The sequence below is a fragment of the Betta splendens genome, chromosome 12 (genome assembly GCF_900634795.4).
Source record: "Betta splendens chromosome 12, fBetSpl5.4, whole genome shotgun sequence".
In the NCBI taxonomy this organism is placed as follows: domain Eukaryota; kingdom Metazoa; phylum Chordata; class Actinopteri; order Anabantiformes; family Osphronemidae; genus Betta; species Betta splendens.
This window is the reverse complement of record NC_040892.2, coordinates 14,353,056-14,376,526: the sequence shown is the minus strand read 5'-3', so window position 1 is coordinate 14,376,526 and position 23,471 is coordinate 14,353,056. Positions and strand designations below refer to the sequence as shown.

Below are 23,471 nucleotides of genomic sequence, written 5' to 3'. Positions count from 1 at the left end.
GTAAATTTGTATTTTTTGTCATTCTGAATAAATTAGAACATATATTATTTCAGTACGTGTGATTAGTGGTAATGTCGAGATCAGCTTCCCATTTAGAGATTGGAAGGCTCACTGTCTTATCTACATTGGAAATTAAGATATAGATTTTACTACTAATACTGTCCTTTTCCCTGATATATTAATAAATCGCTCTTTTACTGGTGTTGTTTCCATGTGGATGGGAGTATTCTTACTTTTTGCATTAAGTATTGACTTTAGTTGTTGGTATTCTAAGAAATTGACACTAGTGATTTCATAGTCGGACACTAATATATGCCATGTTGGAAAGTGTATTACCTTTTTGTTTTGTATGATGTCTGGATTGTTCCAGAGAGGTGTGTTTTGGCAAAGAGTAAGTGAAAACCCATTAATTTTAAGAAAATCCCACCAGGCTGTCAGAGATGCTTTTATGCTAATCCTCTGGTAGCATCCTCTGGTGTTTGATTTTGGGGCTGATAAAGGGTAGATCTGCAACTTTAATATTTCCACAAAATGTTTGTTCAATGTCTATCCAGAAGGAGTCTGCTGGCATGGGTTTTATCCATTTGTGAACATGTCTATTGGCAAGAAAATAGTAGTGGAAGTTAGGTAGTTCTAGGCCGCCGCAGCTTCTTTTTAAACTAATTCGTGGTGGCTTGGCTTTCCACAGAAACTGTGAGATGTATGAGTCTAATGTCTTAAACCACACCTGGGCTGGCTGAGTTGGAATCATTGAGAATATGTAATTAATTTTTGGCAGGATCATCATTTTTATGGTGGCAATTCTTCCAATAAGTGAAATGGGTAAGGACTGCCATCTTTTGAGGTTGGCTTCTATTTGTTTTAATAATGGATTGTAGTTTAGATCAGCTCTGATAGCCTAGATGCCCAAGTATTTAATGTTCCCTGAATGGAGTGTGGTAGAAGAGATGTTAGTCACCTTAAGGTTAAGTGGTAGCACTATAGATTTTGTCCAATTAAAAGAGTATTCTGAAAGTCCTGAGAATTCATCTAAAGTTATAACACTTAGTTGCAAAAGTAAGAAAAAAAAGCAAAGTTTGGTGTTTTGAAAATTTGGATTTAAGGTTTTGAGGAAAAAAACGGAAAAAGAGAAAACGACTGGTTTTCAAATTAAACTGTTAGAACATAAACGGGCTCTTTATAAAAGTGACACACGTCATTTAATCCAAGCAGCATGTTAAAAACGAATAAACTAGCTGAAAACGGTGTTTTCAAAAACGGGCAAATAAATGGATTTAAAGCCGTTTCGTTTTTCCAGCTTTTATTCTGGTGGGGAAATCAAACTGTTAAAAACGTACACGGACCTGTTTCATAAGACGCACTAAATCTGAACAAGTCACGTGGGGCGTCCTGGCGCTGGAGAGCATCATCGGCATGCACGTCATTGATGTGCGCCTTGGTATCGCTTTATTTTCCTATCGACTACACTGCAACATACTGAGGTCTTTGGATTAGTGGAGTTTTATAAAAACACCCTGCTAGTGCGGCTGCTTAGATCTTCAGAGATGTGCACACAGATGAAGGCTGCTGCTCTGATGGCTAACATACCCGAGGCAGACATCGACCCATCTGGAGTGTTTAAATATGTCCTCATTAGAGTTCATAGCAAGGAGGAGGGGGGCGACTCAGCGATAGATATAGTTAGAGGGTACGGATGGGCTGAGTACCACGGTGAGTAAATAATTTTTCTGAGCCCATTACCAGCACATTAGTTTTTAGTTCCCAGTTTGGGGTGTTCCCTGAAGGAGCAACTGAAACGAGTAGGTTGGTTGTCATAAAACATCATTTTATCACAGTGCAACTGTATGAAATGTGCTTGTCATAAACTGAGGGTGGCAGCAGATTTTTAAAACAACCTGCTATGTATCATATACATGTGTATTTTATAACTAGCAGCTTGAACTTCAGCGATAATTAAAAAAACAGGTTGCACAGTTAATTTTAAAATAAATATATTGGTGATAAACTTCACATTAAAGCTTACCAGATTTGTTCTGTTGTTTTAGCTGATATATATGAGAAGGTTTCAGCGGAGCTGGAAAAAGATGGACACCTGGACTGTGAGTGTGTCGGAGGAGGAAGGATCAAACATGATCCTCAAGCCAAGAAGATCCATGTATACGGCTACTCCATGGTGAGGGAATCCTGCTGAAATACAAGGATGTCACTAATAAAACACACGTTAATTGTGCTCATAAGCAGTTCAGTGTAAATAAAGGTTTTTGTTGTTTGAGCTTCATTTAATGTAATAACATTATCTCTAAAATGTAACAGTGTAATCAATACACTGTAATGTAATGTTTTTGATTCTATTACAGGGATTTGGAAGAGCACACCATGCAGTGAGCACTGAGAAGCTGAAGGCTCAGTATCCAGACTATGAAGTGACCTGGGACAATGAAGGATACTGATCTGGGACCAGCCTGTAGTTTACAAACAATTTTTTACTGGACTGATATGATATAACACTTCTGAAACTGTATTGAGGTGCAACATGAGATTAGAAATAATTGCGAAACCGTGAGCTTTGTGAAGCTGCATTTGAAAAGAAACATTATCATTATTAAAAATTCAACATCAAAATGTTGTCTTGGCCTTTACTCAGATTGATTGTGAGTATTTTGTTTTTCTTATTGCAGAGTACAAACTTTAAACACCCCTACCCCTCATTATTCTTTACCTACATCTTCTGTGATGGATTATTACCTTTTCATTTTTATTTACAAAAAATATAATTTTTGCATTTTTATGAATACAAGTGAAACACAGGTTTATTTATCTTTAAAATCAATGGTGTGGGAGAAACATGACAATTGATTATGTGCCGCTTGTCAATCTGATAAACCAAGGACTTCTTTTTTGCGTTTATGTCATGTTTTTCGACAGTGAAACATACAATAAATTTAAAGATAAAGTCAATACTCAAGTGGCTACCAACTGAACTACCAGGCTAACCAGGTTCAAGCACCCACCATAGCACCAAGAGACAGAAAGGAGGGCGCGCTTGCTTGTATTCAATGCATGTAAATAAATGTGCTTGGCGCAGAGCGGGGGAAGCTGCTTCTCTCAAGCGTGCAGGACACACTTGGTGCTATGGGCCCCTCTGGTAACTCTCTTCTGCATGTGCCACATAATAAGACCACTTGTATTCATAAAAACGCAAAAACAACGTTTTTTTATGTTTGTAAACAAAAATGAAAGGTGATTTTTATTCTCTTTTGGGGGATTTATTGGTAAAATCACATCTTCACATCTTTGCGAATGACAATAAAAGGTGAGTTGTAGGAAAAATGTACATTTAGGAAGCATGCAAATGAAAAAAAAAACAATGTTTTAGGAGCTACAGTCCTGACAGTGCCACTGCACATCCCTCCTACAAAACACAACTTACCTTTTATTGTCATTTACAAAGATGTGTGTACAATGTATTTTTATTTGCATTTTATCAATAAATCTCCCAAAAGAAAAAAAAAACTTGTGTGTTGATGAGCTAACATGGAAAAGTGCAAGACAGCAGTCAGATTTTCTGTCTGACACCTTCCTTATTGCACCGCCTCTGGCCAAAGCAGGTAACTGCGCCTGTGTGATACAACAGTAAGATTGTATAGTACGGTAAGAAATGTTGGTACTGTGCATTTTCATGTCTCCATGAGAGGCGGTTTGGATGACCACAGCACGGCCTGTGACAGAAAACACAGGTTTTGTTGAAGTGGCTCAGCGTGAACACCCCCTGGCCGTGGGGGGAATGGCCCCATTTATGGAACAATAGAAGCCGTTCATGGCTCATTTAGGATGTTAGCTTAAGTGTTTCGGGTCTCTTGACCCACCTTGAATAGTCCTTGGGTGGCAAAAAAATGCTGGGACTCCTAGTGTTAGGTGCTGAACTGTAAACTACTGATAAAACTGTTGAAACTGTTGATGAAAAGTGTGCTGAAATATTTTCAAATTTTGTTTACAATGAATTGTCACTGTAAGGAAACTATATGTACAGTAATTTGTTACAGTAGTTGCTACAAGCTGCATACAAAGCATTGATTTATAATGAAAATCAATGCTATACCTGTAGCAAAGTCTAGTCATACATCTTCAGTTCTTGTTTAATAAAGTGCTATTGTGAATGTGTACTGCAGAAAACATTTTATTTTATGACAGTGTGTTGCAATATAATGCAACACACAATTTATGACAGTGTGTTGTAATATAATGCTTAAAGTCCAGCTGTTATCTATTAGACAAAGTCAGAATCAACTACCTGTAGTAACGACTCCCCAGGTTGTAATCGAACCTTCACACTGATTTGGTGGAAGAGGGAAAGAGAAAATGTTCCACTGGAAGTGCTCAGCTCTCATTCTGTTGGTTCTGCAATGGGGTAAGATCATGTTCAGCCAGACCTTTTTCGAACAGTGTGTTTGTTTGTCACACCTTTCTGTTGAGCAATGGCTTATGTCAATGTATTGAGTGCAAGGTGTTAAAAACTTTTATAAACAAGTCACGAAACAAAGGAATGTGCTTTTGCAACGCCCATTGGGATGAATCTAATTAATGTATACGTTAAAAAGTGTGCTTGAATCTATAAAATGTGAATCTCAGGGTTTCCCCGTTATTACAGGTATCTAAACTTGCTCTCTGTGGAGTAAAGCCTTTAGTCTAATTTCTATCTATCGGGTGACTAAAATACAATGTCCTAACCAAATACCTTTGGATGAACAACAATGTTATTTTGCTGTATATCCTAATTATTTCCTATCAGACTTTGAGCCTTCCTGCATTAGTTGTGCCATAAATTCTTGGCAGAAATAAATCCTGATAATGACTGAAGCCGAGTCACTAGTGGGATTTTACACATCCTTCAAAAAGAAAGTGTGTAAAAGAGAAGGGTGTTTTTTTTTCTCTGGAAAGTAAAAAGTGAAAAATCACAGCACTCAAAATAATAAAGATGTTATGAAGTGGCTTTTTGAAATTTGAATATTTTATGAGAGGTAATATCAAAACCAGATTATCTTAGATACATGTATCAATAAAAAAGTGTAATGATTCAAAGATCAGTTTTAATAGACTTTACGAAGATTGACCACCTTGCGATGTTGTCTCAGCTGCTGGTTCTCGGGCTGATTCGTGTCAGGCTCCTGAGAGGACATGTGACTTTGTGTGTGACTGCAGCAACTGCAACGATGAACACAACTGTGGTAAATTCCAAAGTGTTTCTTCACTCAGACACAAAAGTGCTACTGAACCTACAGTATATGTCTCATTTGATTATAACAACATTACTACTTTTGCTTGCCTACACAGATCATAAGGCACAAGTAGCTCTATTTTGTAATGTTTTCATTAACTGCCATTTATTGTTTCTCTCTTGAAACCTTAAGGTTACAGTGAAAAAGGGTTTAAGTGTGACTTTGAGGAAGCGGGAATGTGTGGATGGACTGACCAGTCCTTCAGTCCATACAGCTGGGAGAGACATCAGCGAGGGGACATGCTGCCTGACAGCGGGCCATCTTCTGACTACACCACTGGGACAGCTACAGGTAGTTTAATAGATATTTAAATAGATTTAATTAATTTGATGAAATATACATTTCCTCTATCCTTTTATGCTTTTAGATTACAGTAATATAAGTAGTGTACAGTAAAAGTTTCAAGATGTATAGTGGGTTGCTTAACTATTGTGCTGCTATAGAGCATCAGCATGGGCTTATAATTTCTTATTAAGTTAGTTAAAACCCAGATAGCAATTGAATGAATTAATAATAATTATTATTAATAATAATATTTTACTTTGATAAAACCAATAAGTCTCTAATGTCATAAGTTCTCGTTGCAGTGTCATTGACCTTTGTCGTATGACATGACGCTATGGACTCAGATCTACGGCCCAATATTGCTGCAACCTGTTTGTTCTTCCACACTTTGACTCTGATTGAAACTGTACTAGTGACCACCAAGTTTTTTGACCACTTTTAATGTTTGCATGAGACCAGTTAAACCAGTAAGATGCTTTCATGTTGCCAAAACGTGATTATTAGAGCCAAAGCCTTTAAACAAAAGCCTACTCCTGCCTTATTTTAAATACATTGAGCCCTGCCTTTGTATATTTACAGATGTAAGAAATATCCAGTCCATCTGATCTTTGTCTGTTCCTGCCTAAGACCAGTACAACTAGTAGCATGCTGGTTTTATGTTGCCACAAAGTGATTAAAGCCAATATGTTTACTGAAAGCTTATTTCTCCCTTATTTTAAGTTCACAGAGCTCTGCTGGGTTATATTAATAGATTTAATAAGCATCCAGGTCATCTTATCACTGTCTACACCTGTTTGAGACCAGTTAAACCAGTAAGATGCTGTCTTCACGTTGCCAAAAAGTGATTACAGCCATTTCTTTTGATAAGAAGCTTATTTCTTCCTCGTTTTAACTTCATTAAGTTAAAATGAGAGGTTTAATGAACATCCAGCTAACTTGACCCCTGTCTGTACCTCTCTGAGACCAGTACAACCAGTAAAATGCTGTTTCCACGTTGCCAAAAAGTGATTAAAGCCAATATCTTTTGACAAGAAGCCTATTTCTGCTTCATAAGTTAGTTTAAGTCAGTGGAGCTCTCCTTATTAATATTAACAGATTTGAGTTAACTTGACCACTGTCTGTACCTGTCTGAGGCCAGCAGAACCAGTAAGATGCTGTCTTTACATTGCCAAAAAGTGATTCAAGCCTCTCTGTTTTGATGAGACACTTATTTCTGCCTCATTTTAACTTTAAATGTGTTCTACTGGATCAAACTGAAGATTTAGTTAACATCCAGTCCATCTGATGACTTCTTGTACCAGTCTGAAATCAGTAGAACCAAGAAAAGGCTTGTTTTCATGTTGCCAAAAAGTGATTTTACCTTACAGGTGCAGACTGTGGTCAACTTAAATCTGGTAATATAATATGTAATATAATATACTGGTCTTAGGCAGAACCAGACAAAGATCAGATGGACGGGATATTTATTACATCTGTAAAATATAACAAAGTAGGGCTCAATGTACTTAAAATAAGGCAGAATTAGTATGCGGGGTCACGGGGGTGCTGGAACCTAACCCAGCTGGCTACGGGCGAGAGGCAGGGTACACCCTGGACGGGTCGCCAGTCCATCACAGGGCAACACATAGACAGACAACCATTCACACACACACTCACACCTACGGGCAATGGAGAGAAGATCAACCTAATGCACGTCTTTGGACTGTGAGAGGAAGCCGGAGAACCCGGAGAGAACCCACGCAAACACGGGGAGAACGTGCAAACTCCACACAGAAAGGCATCAGGGGCCGCCTCCGGGAATCGGTGGGTAGCACTGTCGCCTCACAGTGCTACCCACCGCACCACCGTGCCGCCCTTCAGTTTAAGATGTACATGTAAAAGAACAGAATGTTCATGCCATCACATAAATAAGCAAATCCTTCATGTGAATCACTGTCAGAGATGTGTGTATAGCATCTGTCTCAAACTATTATTTAACCTTTTCATTATTGGGTTAATAGTTTGCCATAATGCCATAAGGTGGCATAAGGGTTAATGTCAGTCAAGTGCTTTTTTGTGTTTAATGTACAATCTTTAATATATAGTCTTTTAGAACAGGTCATTTAATCTTCAGCATGCATGTTGAGAATGACATTGAGTTGAGTTGTGATCTGTTGTGTATTATGCAAAAAATAATAATAGAAAAGAGGACAAACACCAACAGTAGTGTGAGTCTGTCAAATTCTCAGATTCTATTTGTCAGTCCAGAAAGTGCTGTGGCCTTGTTATTTTACAAATAATACTCCAGTTTAAAATCCTAATTTTTATAATACTATGATTTAAAAATAATTTAGCAATTTCTATGTACTTACTGGAATATGATCCAGTTCATGACTGTCCCAGGGTCAGACCCAGTACTATAGATACATGCGCATACTTTTTACCTCTTGCAGGTAGTGAAAACTTTGTTCTCCGTTTCTACTGACCTGAACACGGATACCGAAAAAAGCCCAGGTAGAGCTAAGAGACAAAGAATGTAGGATGTTTTACTATATAGTATACTATACGAGTTTGTCATTGCAGGCACACAAAATAGGTTTTTTATTCATACACATCGCAACAGTAACACGAATTTTACACCTCAGATCACATCTCACGTGTCCCCTGTATTATGACACTACTTGCAGTCAAATAGACCTTGTAGTTGCAGAGATAAATTGATTTGCTTGTAGCTATGCCATTTTTTAGAAAACCCTCAGAAAACAACCTTGGGGCTGAAGAGGCTAGTCAGTGAAACAATTTAACTACCTAGCTGTGTTTTCATTTATCTGTAGAATATATGAACTACCAGCTGCTCCTAGGAAGTCTGGGGTTAAGATGGGAAAGTCAACTGAAGCAAGCTACAACCAACACCAGCAACTACCCTCAGCTCTTCCCACTCTTCTCAACACTGGTGACTTGCCATTGCACTCTGGCACCATGAAAGGCTATGGCAACTCACCTCAGCACATGGCCAAATCTCTCCAGCACTTGAGCAGCAACCTTAACCGCTCATCTTGCTACTGGCTGAATATTGGCTGTGAATATTTTCAATCTTAATAGAAAATAAGAATAAAAATCTTTTACCTTTTTAAAACATGTATAGTTATTTAAGTGGTAAATTTAGATCAGCTATTAGATTATCAATATTCAGATCAGCTTTGCTATTCAGCTGCTGCATGTGAACTTGCTTTGGACCATAATTCCAACCCAAGTGTGGGCTGTATGAAAGTAGTGGCAATGTTAAGGTCCAAATGCAGCCCTATTCCTAGTTGCTGTACACTAGCCAGCCATCTTCTAAACCAGATGTGTGCCGTAAAACTGGTGGATCTGGGCCAGATCTGGTCTCGACTCGTTTTTTTCATAACCTGGACTGATCAGTGGACATTGTTATTTTCATGCACTTCCGGTTTTGTTTTGTCTTACTGAGTTTCTTCCATTCACTCTGACATTCTTCTCCCATGTGGGTCCCGCACTGCACTCGCTCCGTGACAGTACAATTTAGCCAGACTTGGACCCAGCCAGCTCCCGGTTTTTGTTCCTGACCCAGCTTGCTTGTGCAGGGAAAAAAGTTTTTTGCGTGGTGGTTTTGTTATGTCCCAGTTTACCTAGACAGCTCCACATCTGCTTCACGGTGCTTGCGAGTAATTACCGGAAAGCACTGCTGAGCACTGTTAAGGTCGCGATCCCTTTCTTGGAGGAGGAGGAGGACTACTGGGTAGATTCCCCAGGAGTGTGGGCCCTCTTCGACTGGTTGTGCGAGAGGCGTGAGGAGGTGGAGCACCTTCTGAGCGTCGCGTCCGCCTACACACCAGCCCCTCGTTCAGTTCCTGGTTCCTGGTTCAGTGCCGGCTTTGCCGCTGTTTGCAGTTCATGCCTCGCCGCAGATGTCACAGCTGTCTTCTGTTCTCACCTCAATGCCGACACTGCAGTGGTCTCCGGCTCCTGTTTCAGCGTCAGCTCCATGCCGATTCCTGGCTCAGGTTGTGACTCCAGCTCCAGTCTCCTGTAAAGTTCCAGTCCGTGTTTCAATCTAGTTCCCTCAGCTGCCTTCAGTTCATCTCCACGCGCTGCTGCGCAGCCCCAACACACACCAGCTATAACTCTTCTGCGCAGTGTAGTGGATCTGATGGAGAACACCCCCAGCTCCCCTCTGGTCTCCAATCTGAAGCACCTACTCACTTCCGACTTGGGACGCCACCTCTGGGAGGAGGTGAAGCGTCTGCGCAGCCTTTTTCCTCATGCCCCTGCTTCCGTCACAGAACCACAGTCTGCTCCCGCGGATCCCGTGCAGTCATCTTGCCTGGACCCTGCTCCAGTTCAACCTCCACAGTCCACAGGCTCAAGCTCCTGTACTGTATCCACTTCTGTTTTCAGCCCTAGTCCTGCTGCAGCAGTCAGCTCTACTGTTGCTGCTCTCAGCCACGTCTCGCTCAAGCTCCATCTCAACCACGTCTCGCCCAAGCTTCAGTCTTGTTCCATTTAGTGCACGCAACGCTTCACTCAAACCTGGCCTTGGTTTCTGCCCGGCCAAGCCCAGCTTCAGTCCAGTCAAGCCCAGCTTCTGCCCCGTCGAGCTCCGCTGCCACCCAGCCAAGCCAGGTCTCGATTCTGTCCTGTGTTGGCCCTGAAGAGGAGGCCGTTCTTGTTCCTGTTGGCCCTGAAGAGGAGGCAGTTCTAGTCCCTGTCTGTCTTGAAGAGGGGGTCATTTTAGTCCCTGTCAGTCCTGAAGAGGGGGCTGTTCTAGTCCCTGTCCCAGTTCCCGTCGGACGTGAAGAGGCTGTTCCTGCCTCAGCTCCTGACGGCCGTGAAGAGACCATCCCTGTCCCAGTTCCTGACTGTCTCCCCCTGTTGGAAGTCATAAGTCATACTTTCTTAAACACTTTTTAAACAGTCATTTACTGTATGACTCTAGCAGAGCTCAGAACAGTTTGACTGACTGGTCCAACGTCATCCCTAGTGTCTGGCTCTGGTTCTGGCTCAACGTCTGTCTTCGTCTCTGGTTCTGGCTCCATGTCTGTCTTCGTCTCCACGTCTCCGCGTCTCTGGCTCGTCTCTGGTTCTTTCTCAGCTTTTCCATTAGTGTGTATTGCGTGAGCTAGAGTGTGTGATGTCACAGCTTTTTTAAAAAAGAAGATTTCTCTTTAACTTGTCACTACAACCACATTTTTCACTCTATGAACATATTTCTTTCACAAGGTCGTAGTCATACTTGTCTTCTTTCTAATGATGTGCCTGGTTAAGCCCTCAGACCTATACTTTAGTCTGTAGCTGCCTCAAAGTGCAGAGAGTTCCAGAAATCCTCCTATAGACTTCAATGGAAATGTTTCGCTGACTTCTGGTGAGAGTCGCAGAGGATTGGCATTTTTAAATCGCGACTGTGACCCCAATTTTCACTCCTCATGCATATACGCAAACCAGTTTTACACTGAAGCCTTGGGATTTATAAAGTGAAGTTATGTTTGTGATAACCCTTATGGTTTTGCTGTAACAAATCTATTAAGCAGGGGTGAAAATCAGATTCACTACAACTGACTGGGATGATCTGTGGAGTTTCCTGCCTTTGGAGAACTGTTTCAAAGACAATGGTGCAGCTGGCGCAGTAGATGAGTAATTGAGCTCAGAACAGTTTGACCTTGAGGTCCAACTCCTACTACTCAGTGTCCATTCCTTATCAGAGCAGGCCAACGGGGCAAGGTCGGCCTCTCCTGGGCCGACTGAGGCTGGGACGGCCTCTCCAGGGCCTACGAGGGCTGTAAACAGACGTGGATGCAGGACTGGTGCAGGCAAGATGGCTGCACAGGAGCTTGAGCTAGGCAAGATGGCTGCACTGGACCTTGAGCTGGCTGAGCAACAGGCGCAGCCAGGGTTAGGCGTGGCTTGGGTCCAGTAGTAGTAGTTGACACAGGCCGAGACCTGATGGCCGGAACTAGGTTACCCACCAGCTGGGCGTCTTTCCCAGCTTTATGTTACTAGTCACGTTATTCTACAGCTGTGTTAACTGGATATTTAAGCACCTACACTTACCTGAGGTCCCTGCCAGATCATTGACTTTTGTTCCGTTTCAGCACTCTGTTTATTTGCCTGCCTGATTACCTCTCTGCCTGATTAACCTCATCCCTGTGTGGTGGAAATTTTCCATAAAGAAGTAGATGAGAGAGAGTTGTCCTTTTGTGCGATTTATTGAACTAATAAAGAAAATAAAAATAATGGGGAAAGCAAATAAAAAGCATGGATGTTGATCGTGCACATCAACAAACCAAAAAACCAGCTGGGGAGATCAGTGCACACACCACGAAGGTGTGATGCAAAGAGCCCACGATCCTAAAGTTGCTTCTGCCTTTTAGCTTCTCTGTCCGACTAGGGTGGAATGTCTTTCTAACCCAATCAAATTACATGCACCATCTCCTCCCTGTCGCAGTGTGTGTGAAGATATTTACATTCTCACACCTGCATCGCTGACGTCCAACTATCTGTGAGAAAGGAGCACCAAGTCTCAACAGACAGAGACACAACTCCCCGACCTTGGGTTTGGGAGCTAGAGTTGAGAGTCTATCAGGCAGAGACAACCATTGAACAATCTAGGTGAAATGTCAAATGCATACAGTAAGACAAAACATAAGATATTAATTGCAGAACATAAGTCATAACTCGTATAATAACTGCATAGAAATGCATAGAAATAAGGAAGAGACAATTTTTCCCATAACACTCCCCCCTTTTGATTACACATTAATCCAACCATAAAGGAATAAAAATTGTCAACATCACATTCTGTAATAATAAAAGATCCTTGCAAATGAAACAATAAGGGTATTAACTCATCAAGATTCAAAATACACCTTCACATAAAATGGAAGTAACTAAGGGACAAAAGGTTGGGAGCTGTTTTTGGTGGGTAGTTAAACAAGAATAACCTCTGTATGAGCATGTGAAGAAAATAAGCTCATAATCATATTTGTATCAGATTATATTTTGTGATCAAATAGCCTAAGACCATCGTCAAAGTCATTAAGTGAATTAGAGTTGGGGTTTTTGAACATAGTGCATTGTGTCATTTGATACGAGAGTGTTGCTGAGGTCGCACGCATGATGAGACCTTTAACCAGTGGGATAACGCAAAAACCAAACAAGAGAATCACAGCCATCTCAATGATAAAGGAAACAGCTGCAGACATGAGAACAGATTTCCATTTTCCAGACATTTCGTCTAGCCAATTCCAAGGGAAAGAACCTATACCAGAGTTAGCTGAGATTCTGATGGACAATACCATTAGAATCAGTGTTATTCAGGATGTAAGTACAACATGCCTCTCCAAACATAACACAAACGCCTCTTTTCTCTGCTAACAACGTGTCTACGGCCATTCAATTGTAATGTAATAAAGATAATTAATGTATGATAGCCATAGGTTTCCGGTGGGGTTCTGTTTCATATATTCTTAAGATAGATTTAATGCTTTCGGATCTTTAATTGTACATTTGCGTCTAGAGCGAATAGGAGATTCAGGGATTTAACCAGAATGATGATGCATATTTCCGCTTGTGTTGTCTTTCATCTGTAGATGAAGGATAGAACTAATTGTAGCAGTGAATAAAGTGATTGTGAGCAAATTAAACACCAAGTCAACTTCAGGATATTTAAACTCAGTGTTGTTGTTGTTGTGAATTTTCTCATTCAAAAGTAGTGTGTAAAGTTACATAGAAACATCATATGATCAAGGCAATAATCAGAGTAACATAAAATGTCTAACGCAACGAGGTTACAATTGATGTCTTGTAACAATCTGCTTCGTCCTGTTGAACAGTAGCGTTAGATTGTTTCCAACCTGTGTGTTGATGTATTGCCAGTTCGTTGGAGTCCTTCAGGTTGTGATCAGCTGATCACAGAGACACTTGGGGTTCGTTATCACCGTCAGGTTTCCTCCCAATGTCGTCTGAGTCACTGTCACTCCCGTGATGTGAAGAGTCTACACGTCGTCCAGCGTCGGCAACTCAAGGCTGCTCGTGTGTGTGTTTTCTCAGGAACGTGTGTGTAGATGTATGGTCTGATAGTGTGATTCACCGGCGCAGCTTCAGGCGGCGCTTGGCTCACACCTTTAGCTGAACGGTCAACGCAGCCTCGCCTCAGTGCGTGTGTGTGCACAGCGAGGGTCGTCCTTCTCAGTTCTTTATGTCAGTGGTGGTTTTCTCCATGTGGTGTAGATGTAGATGGAGGGTCGTCTGTCGGATCCGGGACCTTCCTGCAGTGGAGTGGATCCAAGTCGCTCTCTCTGCGATCTTTACAGCCGTGTGGGTCGTCAGAAGGACCTGGAAGTGGCCTCGCCACCGTTTGGAGTCCCAGTGCTTCCTCCTGAAGTCCTTAACAATCACCCAGTGCCCTGGTTGGATGGTGTAATGGTCCTGTCGCCTGCTTTCACCTGTTGGGAAATCTGAATTGTGGGGAAAAAGGTGTTTGGGCGGCACGGCTGCCATCAGGCCCAAACCAGACTCCATGGCTACAGGTGGAACCATTCGTCAGCCAGAGTCTGTGTTCCTGCGAGGTAGAAAATGTTTAAAGCACAGGGAGAGAGGAAGAAAGGAAGGAAAGGATAGAGAGAGTTGGAGAGAGGGAACAAGGATGAGGAGAGGAAACGAGGATCAGGAGAGGGAGGGGTTGTCGTCCTTTGCAGCAGCGTCTGCAGCTGCATGTCGGCAGAAACAAAGTCGTCACTGATGATGTAAAAACAGCATTAGCTGTAGGTGGCAGGACAGCGTCCAGCAAAGCAGAACCTAATCATGATGTGAGATAGGTTTGCAATTAGACTTCAAAAAAGCTTCCTATGCTTCCACAGAGCGTCTGTGGAGTCCGTGTAGATGGTAACAGACTCTCCTTCTGCTCGTTTACTAGCTTCAGTCAATGTGATCAACTCTGCAGCCTGAGCAGAGTAGTGTCTTAGCAAAGAGCCAGACTTCAAGACGGCCTCTTGATAGTAACGTTCAGCATGTTGAGCAAAGTGGTGTTGCATCTAAGCCATCGGGCTGTAGAAAGATGTGATGTTTTCCAAAAGAATCAAAGACACAGTATGAGGACAAAGAACAGAAGTCGTACAACCTGATCTCTCATCCACTGTTTGAGTGAAAGGTCGCGTAGGGTCAGATCAGGAAGACCCAAAGTAGGAGCCGACTGAAGAGCAAGCATGAGGTCCGTGAACGTTGTTCAGCCTCAGACGTCCACGTGAGACAAGAAGTGGACGATGAAGATGTCTGCATCAGAACCCTGAGTGGGGCCTCAAAGACAGTAAAGTTAGGAACGAAAGTCCTACAATAAGAACAAAGACCTAGAAAAAACATCAGCTGTTTTTACGTGCACGTTTTAGGCAGGTTTCAAATTGCTTCAACTCTGTTGGGTGAGATGGATTTGCCATCAGCTGTAATTACAATGACCCAGAAAATAACCTTTGTCTGAACAAACTGTAATTTAGACAGGCTCTCTTTGTGGCCTGTAGCATCCAATGATTCAGTAGCTTAGTGGTGTCTGCAGTAACGCCATCTATGGCTTCTTCCAGAGGGTGATGTTGTTTACATGGTCTGTGGTCAGATTTAGGTGTGATGACCACTGGTTCACATCCTCTGATCAAACCTACATCATGTCTGTGTGTGAGCCACAGGGAAGCAGGGCTTCCTGTGAGGCTGAGTGTTGGGTCAGAGTGTCCTCTGAAAAATGAAAATAAAAACATGTAGTGTGTCATGTGTGTCATTAGAATGTGGAGGTACCCAGTTCACTGTTTGCTGCACATGACAGGCAGAATAAAAAAAAGTTTTCTAAAGTATGCAAAGTAGTTGAATACATCACATGGGGTCGGAAGTCGTTCACCAGTCTCCACCCCGTTGACATCTGATCACGAAAGGACCCACGTCCTGCGTCTGTCTCCATCATGTTTTCACAGAGGGACGTGTGGGACTGTAGAATAAAAATCAAAAATCTTTTTGTTCGTTAGTAAAAGAAATCGCAAGCGCAGACCTGTGTTCATCCCAAAAGAGGGAAGTTGAGGTCAGTTTGTGTGTTTGTGTGTGTGTGTGTGAAATCATAAACAAGCTGTGATGCAGCCTGTGTGAGGGCCTCAGTTACAGCCCCCCCTCAGCAGCCAATGATAAGAGCACAGCTGAGCTGAAGTTAACACCAACAAAAGAGGGATTATTTAGAATGTCTGTAGACGTAACCTGCACTCCGTCTGGAGTGGAAATCAATCAAATACCTAAACTACACAAGATCTCTTCCTAAAAATTTAAACTGGGCATAAGTTTGAAAGCAAAAATGAATGTTACGGTGTCTTGCTGTCAGATGTTGCACAAGACAGTGAAAGAATAGGTTTTTCTTTAATAGTCTGGTACGTACAGTAATTATTATTACTTCTCTCTAATAGTCGTCTTCCCTTTAATTGTAATTAATAGTCAGTTTCAGTCTTCCTATAGTCTGTTTTGTTTTTCTATAGTCTTCTAGTCTGGCCAGACAAACCTATATTGTGCACAAACCCTTTTAGAAACATAGAGGATTTTATTACTGAATTTGTTGCAAGTTAAAATAGTTTGAACCCATCAGACTGTAAAGTCATGCAGCAGTTGTCATTTAGCTGTTTGTCATCATTTTAAATTCACTCTGTGGGATTTTTCAAAGCAAAAAGCGATTCTTCATTGCGAGCAGATAAGCATGAACATGAATTTGAGCGTGTATCAGCTGTAAGCGTGTTTCTTCATTGCGTGTATGAATGTGTGTGTGTGTGTTTGCGGTACCGTCTTGTACGTCACGTGAAAAGGAACCGTCACCTTCCTCCTTCCCCAACCATCAGTCTGATGTGAGCGCCAGTGGGTGAAGCCTTTCGATGGGACAGTTGTTCCTCGATGACAGACCTTTCCTGGATCCTCGGTTGCAGCTCTATTGGGCCGATCACGTCTGAAGCCTCTCCTGTTGTTTCAACCAGTGTCTGTGTCAGAGCACGTCTTCTCTGCTGTTGCTCTGTCCTTGTTTTCCTTTGCTGATTGTCATAAGCAGGTGTCTGTGTCAGACACACACGCGTGTATGACACTTTCACGGCTTCAGAAGCTTCAGACACAGTCCTTTCATGCTGGTGCAGGGCTTGTAGTAGCTGGTTCATCTGATGAGCCCAGAACGTGATGGCTGCAGACGTTGTGGGAGTCGCTGAGGCCTCCATGCTGTGGTCTGTGTCCTCCAGCTGCTGTGGTGTCAGAGCTTCCACTCTGTTCTGGTTGTTGGTTGGCGCTTCTTCTCCTTCGGTTCTTCTGCTGATGGTGGGAAAGGAGTCCAGATCCGGATTTACCCTCATCCCGCTCAGTTCTGCATTAGAGAGCAGAAACAATGGGAGCATTTGCTCTTGGCATGATATGTGTGTGTGTGGTGTGTGTGTGTGGTGTGTGTGTGTGGCAGAGTGCAAACAATTCTTCCCCAGAGTTGTTATCTCCTTTTTTCCTGTTACTCTCATCTTTTGTTTCTTTTAGGGCTTTAGTTTTGATAGTTTTGCTTTTTCAAGTATTTTCTTTTGTCTCTAATTTTTCTTTTAAGGTGCGTATGTCCTTACACAAAGCGATTCTCCTTTTGAACCCATAACCAGTTTCCCACTCATGGAAACATGAAACACACTAATAACCATATTTACCTTTTACTTTTAATTACTTTTACTTTTGTAATGCTGCAGTCTGGTGGTGGAGACTTAGATCGCCCCGAACCCATCTTTCAGAGTCCCGGCGGTTTCCTGCCTTAGATTTTTATGTGTTCCGGCCGGAACCTTTTTTCGAAATTTCTCTTCCACGGACGTCTCCGTAGAAAGGGAACCGCTCAGATCAGCGACAGGGTTCTCAGAAGTGGTCCCTCACCGTCAGGCCCCTCTAAGACCCGGGTCCCTCGTATCTCGAAACCACTTCCCCCTGCAAACGCGCTCCGTCTTACAGAAGCCGTCTTTTATTTCCTTGTCCACACCCTTTGGACTGCGCTCAGATCTGCACACTGGTCTGTATCCTCAGTACAGACAAAACAAGCTCGGTCCCACGAGCCAACCCTTAGCAACCACCGTCTCGACCACCAGGGCAGACTTTGACCTAATTAATTTTACCCGAATATTAAATTTTAAAATTATAATTTTTTCTAATATTATATTTTGGATGTTTTCAGCCAAATAGTTGTTTTAGAAATATTATCATCTCTAGTCCTAATTATATTTTCTTTTTGTTTTTTCCCAAATTAAAAGGAATCTCTCTCACCGAGCCAAGCCAAATTAGGATTTGAGTTTCAATCTGAGTTCGTGGATCTCGTCAGAGGCGATCCAGACGGGTGAGCAGTCCTCCCAGCTCTGAATGTCTGTAGAGGTTTGGAGGCTGAGCGACACTAGTCCTCAGGACTATCGTCCCTGGTCACACCGTCCAGACGACCTGCCGCGGGATCCTGTTCGTAGACGCCAATTTCTGTGGTGGAAATTTTCCATAAAGAAGTAGATGAGAGAGAGTTGTCCTTTTGTGCGATTTATTGAACTAATAAAGAAAATAAAAATAATGGGGAAAGCAAATAAAAAGCATGGATGTTGATCGTGCACATCAACAAACCAAAAAACCAGCTGGGGAGATCAGTGCACACACCACGAAGGTGTGATGCAAAGAGCCCACGATCCTAAAGTTGCTTCTGCCTTTTAGCTTCTCTGTCCGACTAGGGTGGAATGTCTTTCTAACCCAATCAAATTACATGCACCATCTCCTCCCTGTCGCAGTGTGTGTGAAGATATTTACATTCTCACACCTGCATCGCTGACGTCCAACTATCTGTGAGAAAGGAGCACCAAGTCTCAACAGACAGAGACACAACTCCCCGACCTTGGGTTTGGGAGCTAGAGTTGAGAGTCTATCAGGCAGAGACAACCATTGAACAATCTAGGTGAAATGTCAAATGCATACAGTAAGACAAAACATAAGATATTAATTGCAGAACATAAGTCATAACTCGTATAATAACTGCATAGAAATGCATAGAAATAAGGAAGAGACAATTTTTCCCATAACACCCTGTCAGTACCGTAGCCTGAGTGTATTCCTGTGTTGGATCTCCTGCTTGTCTGACCTTTTGCCTGACTGCCGTTTTTGTACCTTTGCCAATCTGCCTCTCTGGTTTTTAACCTCCGCCTGTACCTGACCTGTGAAAACAATTAAACTGTTTTTATCTACACTTACAAGTCGAAGCTGTGCATGTGGATCCACTGTCTTCGTTCACACACTGACCGTGACAACATACTTCCTACATTTTTAACGTTTCTTGAATTGAACTGCTTCAGCTTCTTCTGAAAATATTCAGCCCTATATACTTTATATGCTTAAGCTACTTTCAGGTAAGTTTCAGATATAGTTTCTCTATTTTCAGCAATTCTTCAGCAATACATTCAGCATGGAAGCATTCACTGTGCGTTTTCCAATGGAAATGCTTTTTCTAGTTATTCTTATTATTTCCCCCCGTTTTTTTTCACGTTTTCGGCTTTTAATGTTATTCCACTTTTATAATGGTTGTCTAAGGGAATTGTCGTTCAACTTTTCGTCAACTTTCCTCTTTTCATCAGCGTCTTTCATCGTCATGCTTTGGTGTAGAAACGTCTTTAAACTTCAAAAGTGTCTATTATGGTTCAACTTTCTACTTGTAAATCAGCATCCTCGTATCTTATCTCGTATCATCCTCGTATAGTTTTCGACTTGTGAGTATCTAAATATCATGTGGTTTTGATATTTCTACTATTTTACAGTTCAGCAAATAACCACACACACACACCATGGTGCTTTTATTCTGAGAGAGCTTAATCAAAATCTTTTGCTTTAATAAGGCAATTTTTCCCTTTGAATGACGAATTATGACTATTTAACAACAATTTTATAGATTAGTAATCACTCACACATAACCTCTAAATCCTTTCAAAATAAAAGCACCAATGTAATTTATTACCTTAAATGGCAAGATTTCTGGTTCTGACTGGTTAATTATGAACTTATTAACTACTACTTATTAAACTATTACACAGTTAAGCAATGAATTACAAATATGTCTTCAAATCCTTTCGAAAGGCTAGTCAGCTTTTTCGTGATTGTCAACAATGCAACTTGGTCAACATTTTAATCTTTGTCATCTTTTTTCCATGGTCAACTTTTTAATCGTTGTCATCTTTTTAATCTTGTCATCTCTTTACCTTTTTAATTGTCATCTTATTAATTGCTGTCATCGTTTTAATCCTTGTGAACGTTTTGTCATTTTCATTATTTTGTCACAGTCAACTTTGTGATGTCAGACGCTTAATCAGCGTTTGGCATCGTTGCGGCAGCAGATCAGCTCTCACGTAATTTCTGAAAAATTACTTTTTCTAGTTAGATCTGCCCTTAGACTGGCCAGTAAACACAGTAGTGCACTGAAATTCTAAAGACTTCTTACCACTAATCCCCTCGTCCCTCAACTGCACTGAACTGAAAAAAAAATTTAGATGACCTATTGCTTATAAGGCTTTTGCTGTGACAAAAGCACAGGGTAAGACTGTACAGAAGAGGGGTACAATTAACAGTTTATTGGGGTGATTTTCACAGCTGTCTTTCAAAAACTAGAAATGTAGTTGAAGCTGGGAGTTTATCAGTAGTTGAAGAGATCATTTAGCAGGAGGATGAGAACCCATACTGATGATCAGTGTTATATCATGAGATGTGATAATGGATTTGTCCTGTATGATACAGGTTGGTTCATGGGAGTGAATGCAGTTAAGACAGAGTCTCTCAGTACCGCAGTTCTAACATCTCCAGAGCTGCGACAGTCTTCCCCAACATGTCGCCTTCATCTGAGATACTTCTTGTGGGACTCAGGTACTGACGGACTGGAGACCATATATTGTACTGCAGATCACCATTTTCTTTCAATTCTTTATACAATGTTGAGGACAGGATGCCTATTGCATGGTAATACATTTTTATGGACTACACGTAATTCCACAACTGGATAAATAATGAGTCTTGCTATGCCTAGGTCAGAAAGGTTTGGGCTCCACACCATTGTGGGCAACTGTACTTCTCCAGGACTTTCAGCAGGCCATAGTATGGCGACCTGAGGCCACCAGTGTGCGTAGCTGGAGGGAAGCTACCATATATCTTGGTCGTATTCCTACAACCTTCCAAATCCGTCTCTACTCAGAGCGCTCTGAGGGACAAAAAGGAGATGTGGCAATAGATCAGCTTGAATTTCTGGACTGTGCTCTGCCCTGTGAGTCCCTCACCATACATGTGCCATACATGACTTTTTCTGCATTTAAACTAGACCTATGACACATATGATGATATTTTCCTCTCACTGTGTCTTCAGCACCGTTTCCTGGTGAATGTCCACAAGGGATGCTTAGTTGTAAGCATGGGGGCTGTGTGGAGCCACGACTAATCTGTGATGGCAGTGATGACTGTGGTGATGAGACAGATGAAAAACACTGTGGTGCGAACGAAGATGTCATCAAAGTTACAAATTATATTATACTGATTTTATAACTGTAGAGGAAAAAATCTAAAAATAAACATCCCTACAAAACTCAGCAAATTTCACACTGCTATGAATTGAATGTTTTTTTAATACATCTAACAGTGAAATAAGAGAATTTGTGCTTTGTTTCTCCAGCTGGGTACAAGCTGTGTGACTTTGAGGAAAACCTATGTGACTGGGACCTAAGGTCACTGTCCTCTCTGAAATGGGTGCGAACAAGTCAAGAAAACATCTCTATGTCTGATCCTCTGAAAGGTCCAGGCAGAGATTACTCCAATAACAGCGCTTCAGGTGTTTGTTTCTTTTTGTTGTTGTTGTTGTTGTTGCTGTTGTTGCTGTTGTTGCTGTTGCTATTGCCATTGTTATTGCAGGTCATTTCCTGTATGTCACTGTCCCTGACAATGGTCTCAAAAGGGACTGGGCTTCTTTTCAGAGCCCTCTTCTTGAACCTACCAATAGTTCAGATCCTTGCAAGGTAACTCATTTGCATTTTGTTTAATTAAGCCAAGTTTCTCAAATCACTGATGTACTTAGAAAGGACTTAACATTTTGTAAGATACAACAACCTTTGTGCTTAAACTCTCAAATCTGACATGGGAATTGGCAAAAGTTACACTTAGGAAGAACAATAAAGGGTGCATCATTTCTCCAGGAAAGACAAACAGCAGATTTTGGTGGCACAGAAGAAAACACACAAACTGTATATAGTAATTGTGTGACAAAATTATTAATTAAACGAAGAAAGATATTCAAGTTGCTGCTAGCATCTGAGAATGAGATGGACCAGCTGGCTAGTTGAGTGATGACAAGGCCTGAAAGAAACTAGGTTTGAAGGAATCAGGAACAAATAAAAAAGATATAAAGATAAGTTTGGACCTTAGCAAGACGCTAAACTTTATTAATCCCAGAGGGAAATTATTTTGCACACTTCACTGTCACAGTTGGAGGTACATACAAAAAGGTAGAGAGATAAAAAATAAAAATGCTAACACATCTACACACACTCACATCTAATTACTGGCTAAAGTTTTATTATACATGTTATTGCACGAATGTAGATCACCCCTTACAGAGAGAGGAGGAATTGTACAGGCTGATGGCCATCGGTAGGAAGGATCTCCGGTGGCGTTCTGTGAAGCATTTAATACTGATCAGGTGCTCCTCTGTCTTCAAATCAGCTTTGCAGAGCAATGCAGTCCACCTTTTAACAGTTTTGATGGTGGCAGGCTGCCTTTGAACCTGGAGTGTGTATTGTGGCAGCATATAAATTTAATTGTGATCTGACTTTCCCAGAAGCGGGAGGGCAGTGGAAGAGCAGGCATCCTTAATATTAGCATACTGTACATCAGGTCCAGTGTCTTCACACCTCTGGTGGGACAGCTCACAAACTCAGCATTTAACCAATTCTCTGGGAGAGCAGTAGGCTGTCATATAGCAGATGCCTGAGGAGTTAGTGTGAAGTGTCTCGCTCAAGGACACACCTGATGCCGAGACAGGGGATCGAACCCCGGACCTTCCGAGACCGATGATCTATCAACTGGGCTAACAGGCCACAAATGCATGGTCGTTTACATCAATAGAAACAGCTTAAATACTCAGTAAGACTTTTTTTCTGTTTTTTCTGGTTTGGATCTGAAGCAAAAACATGTAGGATGTACACTAATGTTGCGTTAATATTTTTGATGTGCTGAACAAACTTTATGTCAAATCACCCAATAGAAATTAAATTTACAGCTGCATGTCATTGAGATTTTAACATTGTTCACATGCCTGCCTGCTGCTGAAATTTGTCTGTACCTGGGTGCTGTAGATGGTGATGTACACTCACCTGTTTGGGCCAAGGTCTGGTGGTCTGACAGTGCTGGTGGCTGACAATAACATTTATCCGGTGTGGGAGAGAGGTCAAGCTCTAGGTGATGTGTGGGTGAAGGCAGAAGTTGACATTGTGACTGAGTTTCCATTCCAGGTGAGAGTGGGGGATACAACCACAATAATGAGGCCAGCTGTGTACAGTGTGTCATCAATGACACTAAAGATAAACTCATTATGCTTATTAACATCCCAATATATAGTTATGGATTTAAAAACTTTGAATATGATTTTTTTAAATTTAAAAGAAATAGTAATTGTAATAATAAACAAATGTAGCTTTTATTTATTTTTTGCCTTGCTCTGTCTTACTACTTTTAGATCATAATAATGGCAGCAATCAGGGACTTTACTTATGGAGGTATTGCTATCGACAACATCATGCTGTCTCCTGAATGCCGGCCATCATCTGGTAGTTTTAACGTTTGTATGCATAACATTTTGAATGCACATACACAAAGAATCCTTAGTGTTACAATAACTCTTTTGCATCA

At 41.5% G+C, this 23,471-nt stretch overlaps 2 protein-coding genes across 5 annotated transcripts in view; both read left to right on the top strand.

Moving 5' to 3' along the window:
* The first annotated feature begins 1,388 nt into the window (after window positions 1-1,388).
* On the top strand, window positions 1,389-2,622 carry phpt1 (phosphohistidine phosphatase 1). Its single transcript, XM_029170000.3, has 3 exons — window positions 1,389-1,710; window positions 2,046-2,173; window positions 2,358-2,622. Exons 1-3 carry the CDS (start codon window positions 1,545-1,547, stop codon window positions 2,448-2,450), a joined length of 387 nt encoding a protein of 128 aa, XP_029025833.1. The 5' UTR covers window positions 1,389-1,544; the 3' UTR covers window positions 2,451-2,622.
* Window positions 2,623-4,177: 1,555 nt separating this feature from the next.
* The window catches only part of mamdc4 (MAM domain containing 4), a 95,590-nt gene continuing 76,296 nt past the window's right edge, over window positions 4,178-23,471 (top strand). The window contains exons 1-10 of one of the 4 annotated variants that reach the window (XM_055513128.1): window positions 4,178-4,408; window positions 5,133-5,225; window positions 5,409-5,567; window positions 20,322-20,447; window positions 20,608-20,841; window positions 20,941-21,063; window positions 21,244-21,399; window positions 21,480-21,583; window positions 22,919-23,074; window positions 23,299-23,389. In XM_055513128.1, the coding sequence (XP_055369103.1) occupies window positions 4,360-4,408; window positions 5,133-5,225; window positions 5,409-5,567; window positions 20,322-20,447; window positions 20,608-20,841; window positions 20,941-21,063; window positions 21,244-21,399; window positions 21,480-21,583; window positions 22,919-23,074; window positions 23,299-23,389 (1,291 nt within the window). In that variant the 5' untranslated portion in view covers window positions 4,178-4,359. The remainder of the gene's footprint in view (window positions 4,409-5,132; window positions 5,226-5,408; window positions 5,568-20,321; window positions 20,448-20,607; window positions 20,842-20,940; window positions 21,064-21,243; window positions 21,400-21,479; window positions 21,584-22,918; window positions 23,075-23,298; window positions 23,390-23,471) is intronic. The other 3 variants (XM_029169785.3, XM_055513129.1, XM_029169788.3) reach the window with 3 other exon arrangements.